The sequence below is a fragment of the Electrophorus electricus genome, chromosome 2, assembly GCF_013358815.1.
Source record: "Electrophorus electricus isolate fEleEle1 chromosome 2, fEleEle1.pri, whole genome shotgun sequence".
Taxonomy (NCBI): Eukaryota; Metazoa; Chordata; class Actinopteri; order Gymnotiformes; family Gymnotidae; genus Electrophorus; species Electrophorus electricus.
The window spans coordinates 16,664,218-16,675,143 of NC_049536.1; the positions used below are offsets into that span (position 1 = coordinate 16,664,218).

Below are 10,926 nucleotides of genomic sequence, written 5' to 3' on the forward strand. Positions count from 1 at the left end.
TGATGCATACAATTAGACCCTTGGTATTTCTAGTGTCCATCCTAGTAGCTAAAGTAGTCTCCCTGCTTTATCATGAAGGTGGTGGTCAATAAATTCGATTTTGAGTGGCAAACTGTCCAGTAAATCTGCCCCAAATTTTATTAAAATGCATCTTACTAAGACTAGTTATCACAACACCCATTTCTTGCCATCACGTCAGTGTTGCTAATACTTAATCAGCAAACAATGTTTTGTCATGAGTCTATTATTCAGTTCAGGAACCTTATTAAACTAGTAACTGCATTACTGAGCTATTGGCTGGTTTTAACAGCCTGTACACTTTCAGTTATTTTGTTTATGGTGTTTGTAAGCTGTAAAATTGCAAGATGTGGAAACCTAGGCTGATCTGAATTGTCATTTGGAAGGTATTTTTCTGCTGCAAAAACATTATGCTTTAGAAATGTGGTAAACAACCTTGCAGGTCTACATATACAGAACTGGTGGAATTTAAGTGTAATCTTTTTATTTCCTTAGGACTTTAAAATCTAAAGTCTTTTTAGCCATTAGACACCATGTTTTGTGTAGTTGATTGTGACCCTTGCATTAAGTACCTTTTTAGAAGGAAGCCTTCTGTTGGGAGAACAGGTGGTTCTACACTGTAGGGTAGGTACACTGAATGTAGGGGAGTCAAAGTGGCAGTAGTAATTACTGATGGGTTTGATTATTTAGTATTGAAGGATGCATTTTCTTGTGTTTCCTGTTTTTCATGACACTGAAATAACTTTATGCAGTGTTAACTGAAAATGAAGAGGGTGGTCTCTGGCAAGAACCACAAGTGTAGTCAGTTCTTGTATCCATCAGGTGAAAAATTGTGAAACCATATCTGGTTAGGTTCAATTACCTTTTTACACAGAACGTGTTCTATAAGCTGTTTTAGGTTTGCTGTTTTGATTATGATGCTGCATTGGTCATGTCCCATCCAAATTAAAATGAAATTCAGTTAATTTCTATAAATATTGCAGTGCTTGCCACTACTAGTTTGATCCTGCTTGTGCCCTCATTGATCCCGCCAATGACAGCATGGGGTCATTGTAACTTTCTGAGCACTGACTAGCATACCTTTACAGTGGTGGTCTCCAGAAGTACAGTCAATTCATGTGGCAATGGTACATAAAACTGATGAAATGGAATAACAGTTAAATTATGAATCATCATGGTGGTGCAATGGAGCTTTGCATAATTTAATGTTAATTTTCTTCTTTTTTTCTCATCTCTGATCTACATAGTGAGAATGGCTCTGGTCTGGGTTGGATTACTTTTAGTGACATTGTGTGCACCCAGTTCCCTGGTAAGAATGAAGGAAATCTGAATGTGTACCTGAACACCCTTTCACCATCTATTACAAGTGTTCTATACATGTACTTTTACAAAATGGTATCCGTCAATGCTCCTAATGGGAAGTCTGGCAATTTAAAAATAAATTTTATAATGCACTGGAGGCTGATTTTAAGAATTGTTTTTTTTTTTTTTTTTTTTTTTTTTTTTTACATTAATTTATTTTTTTCTCTAATTTCTAAATTGATACATGGCTTGAGGCCAAAGTGTATAACTGAAATGCACAGGCAATATAACTTTAGTGGGACTTTTGAATCACTAGGAATTCATCAGTTATAGCTAAACACTAAGGACAGAGAAGCAGTGATTAGCTTTTAGGCTGCTCTGGATGAAACTGACTGTCAAAGAACCTTAAGTGCCCTGACACTTGGACATTTCTAAACTGAAATCCTACCTATTCAGTCAGATTTTGTTGGGCACCGTTTCTGGTTCTCAGTATTGTACTACTGTTTATTGCCTACTTTTTATGTGCTTTATTCTATTATATAATTATGTATTTCATTTAAATGTTAATGTTAACAATTCCACTTTTAAAAAGTTTATCCCTTATTTGTAAACACCATGAATGTAGTGGTGTAGACGATGTGCTATTAGAAATAACCTTGTCTTGTCCTTAGGAGCAGCAAATGCTGGGCTCTGTAGATATAAAAGGTGAGTTATTATACTCCCAAAGTTTCTTTTTTGGATTTTGTTTAGCATTCCTCCTTTCCCCCTCTGTTCCATAAGAGTACTCAAGTATTTTTCCCAAGAAATTGGCTGTTTATTAGAACGCTCCCCTAATGTTTATTCGGGTGGCAGAAATGGAGATGGTGCAAACCAGAGGTGGTAAATGGATACAATATGGGATGACTTGTGCGTTGCAACAATTTGTTTATATACAAAACCATCCATAACAGAATTCTACCAAGACCAAGGTATCAGATGTTCTGCATGGACAAAAAGCAAAGGAATGTTTTCTTGGACGAAAGATGTGCCAGTAACTGCAAAGTTAATTTAGAAAACTGTGTGGCTGTGTACACTGGAATAAAGAGTTTAAATACACATCTGGGTGCCAGCAGTTTGTTGCCATAAACAGTGGGGCAATGTTACTGAACAACAAACATGCACCTTGCATGCAGTTATGCTATGGATAATACTTGGGTCATATCCAATTCTAATCACGTTTGAAATAAAGGCTATAATGCTGAATATTCTTGGATCTGTATGAAACGTGTAAAAAAAGTTTAGCTCCACATATCCTTATTTGACTTTCTACTGTGAGTTTCAGTGGTCATGGGCTCAATTCCCCAAAAGCATGAATACATTTTATACTAATTTAAATATTTTGCTCTGAATAAATGATATGTCAAAAGTTGAAGTGTGTGTGGCTTTAAACTCTTCTTTTGGATGTTAGATACTCTACAAAAGGGAGCTATTAACACTTCACCAGGGCTGCTTTGAATATTTCTCTTTCTCTCTCATATTCAGGGACAGACTGTACAAACATAAAGACACGTTCCCCCAACGCAACAAGTGGCGTCTACACCATTTGGCCAACTGGAGTGAAAGGGTCTTTTGAGGTGATGACAAAGTGTAGTCAACTTTAATAGAACACCTCAAATCAAGTGGCTCACATGAGACTTGGTACATTTATGAAAACGAGGTGTAATTGTGTTCCTTAGAAGTAGATGAAAATACCACATGGTGCTTTTCAAGTAGAAGTCATTTTTATTGGGCGTCCATTATGAAAAAATAAAACGCATGCTCATGAATCTATTTTTTGTAAGCTTGAAAGACACCATGTTTGACTTTACAAATTTTATTTTTAGTGAAACAACAATTTTACCCATTTTCCAAATCTACTGTTTTTGCGGTGATGCAGACCTATATAACCACAATATACATGAACTCATGCAAGCTGAAAACCCACCATCATACCACTAGTATGCTGAGTGGTTCACTGCTCAAATAACATCTGGTCAGCAGTGGTCCTGTGGACAGAACTGACCAGTGATGAGCAGGTTAGACTGCATGTTTAACAGTCCATTGTAGCGAAAGGGCCATAGGCATTTTTGACCAGTGTGCAGTTAGACTATATTAATCAATTCATTAAGTATACTTTGGGTTTTTAAAGTTGCTAGTAAGTTTGAAGAGGGGAGTCCCATTGGATCAGCAAAACTACTGTTGCCAAGAGTGGTCCTAAGACTGCCCCCCCCCCCAATTTTCATTAAATATCCTGCTAAACTGTAACTGTTTTTGTTTGGTCTAACTTGGATCAGCCATTATAGTTGAACTTGACCCACTTGCATAAACTGTTTACTTGTATCCAGGTTTACTGTAAGATGTTAAAGGATGGTGGTTGGACTGTTATCCAGAGAAGGACAGGAGGACAACTTTCCTTCAGACAGAACTGGAAAGCATACAAGCAAGGGTTTGGAAAGTGTCAGAGTAAGTTTTAAGCATCAGGAATTATTCACATAAAAACAACTGAAATATAAATTATTACAATTTGCTGTGCCCCTCTCTTGCTGTTGTAGTGGGAAGAGAGCCATTGAGTAAATCTGCATAATTTGGACTTGAGGGTTGAGCATTTGCAAACTTGTTTAAGTCATTTTGTCAGTAAAATCAATTGCTGAGCAGTATTCAAACCCTTGCATGGTAATTGAGGCAAGCATGTGTCATTCTCTCCCCCCCACCCGGAAAAGAAGACACTCTGTAGATATTTGTCTTAGTGGAGGGGTGGCTAGGGTTCACACACCCTAAAACTAGTATGAAATGTTTCTTTCTTGTTTCTATGTGGGTATTTAAACTGTTGTTAAATAGGCTCTTGGCTCCTTAAGGCTGAAACATAGAATGCCCTGTTCTGTGGAATAATGCTCTACCATATTAAATATTTAGTCACAAAGTGTACCTTAATCATTCACCTGGACATGACAAAAGGTTGTAAATCAAGTATTTACGTCAAGTTCTGAATGAATGTTTAGGGGTTTTGTTAACTTCTCTTATTTATTTATTTATTTATTAAAGAGGATCACTGGCTGGGCCTGGACAAAGTTTGGGCTCTAACCAAAGGCAAAAACAGAAATTCAGTTCTCAGAGTGGATCTTTGGGACTTTGAAGGAGGCTCTGCCTTTGCTGAATACCAAAACTTCAGTGTTGGCAATGAGAGAATGGGCTATAAACTGCAAGTTGGCATTTACAGTGGAAATGCAGGTATGTGAACTGCAATTTATATCTTTATGCTTTACATGTTGCAGTTGGTCAGCCATGCACATTATGGTTCTCAGTTACTATATTTTGAATTGTAACTCAATTCAAACTAGTTTTTCACTGTTTTTCTTGCATGTGATTGAGGACAAGGTGGCTAACTTTCTCAGGCTCTTTTTCTTTTTTTTCTTTTTTTTTTTTTTTTTTTTTTTAATATAATAATCCTCTCCTGTAACTGTTTCCAAGGTGACGCCATCCGTGGTGCATATGCTGGCATTGAACAGGATGGTTATGGTTTCAGCACACTTGACCATGACAATGATGGCTGCTCCCCATGTATCTTCGGTGACATTGCCATAAATGACTGCAGCAGAATGGAGGGCAGTGGAGGCTGGTGGTTCAGCCGTTGTGGCTCGGCCAACCTCAATGGTAACTGGTACCCAGCTGGAAATAACCGAGGCTGGGCATCTGGCCTCCGCTGGGACACATGGAAAGGTCCTGAGCCCTATTCGGCCAAGGCAACGTGCATGATGGCCAAGTTTGTGTGAACGCTGAACATTCCTAAGTGGAAGGAACAAGATGATCTTACCAGCAGTAAAATTATGGCAATTTTAAGTAGCCTGCACACTTCAATAGGGCAAGATTTGACTTTGTAGGTCTTTCATTCTGTTTTGTTACTGTTGCAAGGCAAATTTTGTATATATGCTGCAAATAACACCAACCTCATTTCTTAAAGAAAAGCAGGTGTATATATCTATAGTTAAAATGAACTGAACATCTAAATGGTTGGCAATAAATAAATAATCCCACTTTGTGCCCCTGTTAAGGTTTTTCTTGGCCTAAGCCCTTTCTGGCTGTATCAAACTTTAGATGACCCATTTCCTATTGTAGTATGCAAGTGTTACATGCCTATAGACTTCAGAGTCCAAGTTAGAAAAATGTGAGAACTTTCTCCAATATAGCACATTTAGTTATTTAAAAGGTAAACCTTTTGGATAAACAACTACCCAACATGAGTGGCCACAAAGTTGTCTGGACAGCATCAGTAAAATCTTTCCTAGCTATGATCAGAAATGGAATGGTCAGCTCCTTGCTATCAAGCCAAGCAGGACAGGATGGTTCTATTCTAGGTTAGAACAGAACGTCTAAGGAAGTCCCACACAAGTGTAGGAGCTGGAGAGATGAGGAAAGCATACAAAAAAAGCTTTGAAGGCAAATTTAATTTTGCTGTTAAAGGAAAGTGGGGGAAAAACAAGCGAAATATTCCCAAGCTATACGTAACAAAGGAAAAAGACATAATTGCCTACCTACACTACCCAACTTCTATATGAGATTAAAGAAGTGAATAGACACACAGAACTCCCTTGAAAATCACTAATCGATGTTGTAACCATTATTTTGTGTTGTACAAAAGGCTAAGCAACTAACAATCATACTGACCAACAAAATCCAGAGTGAGAAGGGATACCACCCCATCACAAAAAAGCCAAATACCCATTTAGTCATACTGTTGCTATTCTGATGACTAATGCCAATATCTCCTTAAACCCTCCTTCCAAAGTTTGGTTGAAGCTCCTCTTGCCTACCAGCATGATAGACAGGTAATATATGGGAGAGCTGGAAACATAATTGTCAACATAGGCAGAACAACATGGAAAATAATTTATTTAAAAAAATGTCCACACTGTCATGCAACATCAGAAATGCTAACTGACATAGTTCAAATGGTTTATATGCCACATGCAAGCCCAGGGCCACTGCATAGGGGATGGTTCTCTGTCCTGGGTATTGTCCCCACCGCTGTTACTCCCCTAAGAGCTAAGGCTGGTGTGCTCCCTTCTTGATGACTGTGCTCCAGTTTGGGATTTGGATTCTTCTGCTGTCTTGTTACTGACTCCTCCCTGCAAATCAAGGTGGCCTATGTAGGGACATAGCTGGATGACTGAAGAGAGCTTCTTAGGACTCAGCTTTGTACTTGTTCTGCTTTCCTTCTTTGAGCTGGTCTTTGTTATCCTTCATCACCCTGTGATCTTAGTAGCCCTTAGACTAAGTTCCTGTTACATTTTTTAAAAATAAAGTTACATACAGCATTGTTGCTCTTTGAATAATCTCAATTTTACATTTAAACAGCTAAATGAGGTGTCTATTAAATTAAACCAGATGGCAACTGTAAGAAAATATATAACACCTGTTATTACCATTATGTTTACTCTGTTGTTACATTTTGAGTTGTTCATACTGAGACATCTTAGTTTTCTTTGGGTAGCACATTGTGTATGCCTAGCATGATTCTCCTTATGTTAGCTAATGGAGGAATGCATTACCATGCTTTGTGGGTTTCCATAACCATCCTCAGTTTGTCAATCTGTTGATTAGTAAGTTGATTAGTAATTATATTATACTAACAGATTGTATTTCGTGTGACATGCCACAAGCGGATGATCCTGATTTGTAGTTGAATACTAAATTCTCCTGGATCGCTGGGAGAAGTTGCTCTTGGAGGATGTTTTGATACCAATCCTTATTCATGGAAGTGTTCTTAGGTGAAATTTCAAGCAAACCCACTACTAGATGAGAAGCAACCCCACACATGAATGTTCTCAAGATGTCCCACTTGACACAGAACTCATGGCAGCACTCACCTTTTCTTCTTTGGACAATCATTTAGTCCAGATGTCCCAAATAGTCTTTACCCCAGTCCTCTGCAAGCTAATCCCTATACTTCTTGCAGAATGTCAGACTGTCCTTGATGTTTTTCTTGGAGAGAAGTGGTTTCTTTGCTGCCCTTTTTTACACCAAGTCATCCTCCAAAAGCCTTTGCCTCACTGTGCGTGCTGACGCACTCATACCTGCCTTCTGCCATTTCTAAGCAAGCTCTGCACTGGTGGTGACTTGATCCCTGTTAGTTGACTTGATTCAGATAGTTGTATAGGAGCAGGGTCAGTGGTCATTTAAATATGGGTCTTTAGTCTGTGTTTGAAGACTGCAAGTGACTACCATCTGGACAGCAAGTGGGAGTTCATTCCACCATCTTGGAACCAGGACAGAAAATGGTCTCGATGCTTGTCTTCCACAAGACCTGAAGCATGGTACTTCAAGCCGAGCAGTACTTGAGGTTCAAAGTACTCGAGGTACAGATCGGGCTTTGACCATTGATCTCATGTTTGAAGGGGCTGGCCCATTTTTGGCTTTGTAGGCAAGCATCAAGGTTTTAAATCTGATGCATCCAGCTACTGGAAGCCAATGAAGGGAGCACAGCAGTGGAGTAACATGTGAACTTTGGAAGATGGAAGACCAGTCATGCTGCTGCATTATGGACAAGTTGTAGAGGTCTGATGGCTCTTAGAGGAAGACCAGCAGTAGTTGCAGTAGCTTTGAGATCACAAGAGACGCACAAGCACCTGGGTAGCTTCCTGCGAGAAAAAGGGCCAAATACTTTGTATGTTACAAAGGAGAAATCTGCAAGACCGGGTTAGATTTGAATTGTGAGTTGAGAACGACAACTAGTCCAAAATTATGCCCAGGCTACAGGCAGCTTTGGATGGTGATACCAAGGAGTTCTCGAAGGAAACTGTGAGGTCATGGTAAGGGTTGGGAGTACCTGGGATGTACAGAAGCTTGGTTTTCCTAGGGTTGAGCTTCAAGTGGAGGGTTGTCATCCAAGCATGCTGATACGCCTGAAGACCTGTGTCAGAGGGTGGAAAAGAAATAAATAATTGAGTGTCATTGGCATAACAGTGGTAGGAGAAACCATGAGATGATATTACAATCACCAAGAGAATGAGTGAGTATACAAAAAGAGAAGGGGGCCCAATACAGAGCCCTGTGGAACACCAGTGGAGAGTCTACACGGTTTAGATATGGATCCTCTCCATGTCACCTGACAGGACTGTCCCTTCAGACAGAACTGAAACCATCACCATGCAGAGCCAGTCACACCAAGCCTGGAGAGAACAGAGAGAAGAATGTTGTGGTTCACTGTGCCAAAGGCTACCGAAAGGTCTAAAAGAATCAAAACAAGTGGCAGTTTGGCAGCTTTAGCAGCATGAAGTTTCTTCGTCACTCCCATGAGGGCCATTTCTGTAGAATGTGCCAGTTTGTAGCCAGACTGATTGGGCTCGTGCAGTTGGTTCTGGGTGAGGAAAAGAGGAGTGATTCTGGTCTGTAGTTGGTAACAGAGTCGTCAAGTGCGGTTTTCTTGAGGATTGGTACCACCCTGGTGGTTTTAAATGCAGTTGGCACGTATCCAGAAGATAAAGTTGTTAATGAGGACAGATGAAAGGAAGCAGATCTCTTGAGATTGTCTCGAACAGAGTGGAAAGAATTGGATCCAGCGGACATGTAGTCAGATTGCTGGAAGTCAGGAGTTGAAGAATTTCGTCTGAGGAGAGGGGACAAAAAAAAAAAAAAGTCAGTTCGATGTTGTGGAATGCACAATGGTTGGAAGAGTGGGAACAGAGGAAAATAACTGGTGGATTGCTGCAACCTTTTACTCAAAGGTGATAATCCTCAGGAGTAAGAGATGAGGAAGGAGGAGGATTAAGGAGAGAAAAAAAAATAGTGAAGATCTTGTGTGGATCATATGCTGATTAAAATTTTTCTCTGTAGTAGGATGACTTTGCAGATGTTACTTCCAGTGAGAACTTGGAAAGGAGAGACTAGTATGAGCTGAGCTCTGAATCTAGGTGAGATTTCCTCCACCGCCTCTCTGCCGTCCTTAGTTCTCTCCTGTGGCAGAGAAGTGTTTCTGTTAGCCAGGGGGCAGGTGACAAGGACTTTGCAGGTCTAGAGGAGAGAGGGCACAGAAGATTCATTGATGAGAGTGTAGAAATGAAATATTTGTAACTGTATCCAAAGAGAGAGAAGTCAGTCAGGGTGAGGAAGGGTGGACAAAATAATAGAAGTAAGGGAAGAGGGAGTTATGGAGTGCAGATTGCGACAGAACAAGGAGGAACACATTGGAGAGGACTAGAAGGAGTAGGAAGGGGGAGAGAGGATAGAAAGTGATGGTCCGAGAGGTGGAGGGGGGTGACTGCGATGTCCAATGTTGTGGCAGTACAGGTAAAGATGAGGTCTAGAACATCGCCCACTTTGTGAGTCAGAGGAGAGTGGTTGAGGGTGAATTCAAATGTTGTCAACAGTGGAAGGATGCAGGAGGAATGCAGCTTGTCTGATGGAAGGTTGAAGTCTCCAAGGAGAATGAGTGAATTTCCTTCACTGCAATTGAACCTCTCTCCTTGAAGTTCTTGATGACTTGATAAATGGTTGATTTAGGTGGTATCTTATAAGCAGCAATATCCTTGCCTGTGAAGCCCTTTTTCATGTAATGATGACTGCACATGTTTCCTTTGAGGTAACCATGGTTAACAGAAGAAAGCTTTAATCACCACCACCCTTTTAAAGCAACCAGTCTGCTCTTTTAATCAGTATGACAGAGTGATATCAGCTGCTTTGTCCTCATTAACACTTTCTTCTCAGCTAATTAGAAGATCACTGAAATGATGTTAGCAGGCCATTTTGTGGCTGGCTGGAATGCAGTAATTTTTCAGATTAAGTTCATTTTCATGGCAAAGAATGACTTTGCAATGAATTGCAATTCATCTGATCACTCTTTACAATCTAGAGTTAATGCAAATTGCCACCAAAACAACTAGCAGCAAACTTTGTGAAAACAAAAATTTGTGCTAGTCTCAACTTTTGACCACAACTGTACATATATGAACACATGGTTAACTAAAGAAATCAATAACTAGTCACAGAATTCTGATTTTCTCTTTAGTTGACAGAAGATTAATTGTTAAGTCAAGAAAAAAAAAACATGTTTCAGCAAGTCTAGAGCATTGTATTAGAATATATTATGACCAGTTGTATGTACCTTGTTCACTTATTTGAGCTGTTTTACACCAGACTATTCATTTAATCAGCACTCAACGCAATCTGGAATTGCACATAAAATGGGGTATGTTTGTCAGTCCAACCTGACACTCTGACAAAATCAGAGTTTTGTATTTAATTACAATCTGATAATTATTTAGTAGCTGTTTAATACATTTTCAATGTTGAGCCCTCTATTATTAGTAGTTTGCAATTAATTAACAAAGGTGTATGCTCCCGATGGCCCTGCCACCATCCCACCACTGCCACCATGTGTGGTAATGTGAGGAGGCCCCACGGCAGGAAGCAAACAGGACAAACACCTCAGCTGATTTTTTAAATTCCTTTTTTCTTCTAATTTTTCTCCACACAAGTAAATCCCATCAGCAGTGCCTTATCCAGTGTCCCTGGGGTTCAGGCGATGGGCCAAAAATAGCATTACATACTACAAGCCAGTGCATACTTTGTCTTATATAAGCAAAGTGTACGTAC

At 39.7% G+C, this 10,926-nt stretch overlaps 1 protein-coding gene across 1 annotated transcript; it reads left to right on the forward strand.

Annotated features, from left to right (window-relative positions):
• The first annotated feature begins 1,270 nt into the window (after positions 1 to 1,270).
• On the forward strand, positions 1,271 to 5,159 carry LOC113575373 (angiopoietin-related protein 5-like). The gene is made up of 5 exons (XM_027006841.2): positions 1,271 to 1,344; positions 2,804 to 2,933; positions 3,684 to 3,801; positions 4,381 to 4,566; positions 4,807 to 5,159. The coding sequence occupies exons 1-5, from the start codon at positions 1,271 to 1,273 to the stop codon at positions 5,106 to 5,108; spliced, it is 810 nt and encodes a 269-aa protein (XP_026862642.2). The 3' UTR covers positions 5,109 to 5,159.
• Positions 5,160 to 10,926: the final 5,767 nt, after the last annotated feature.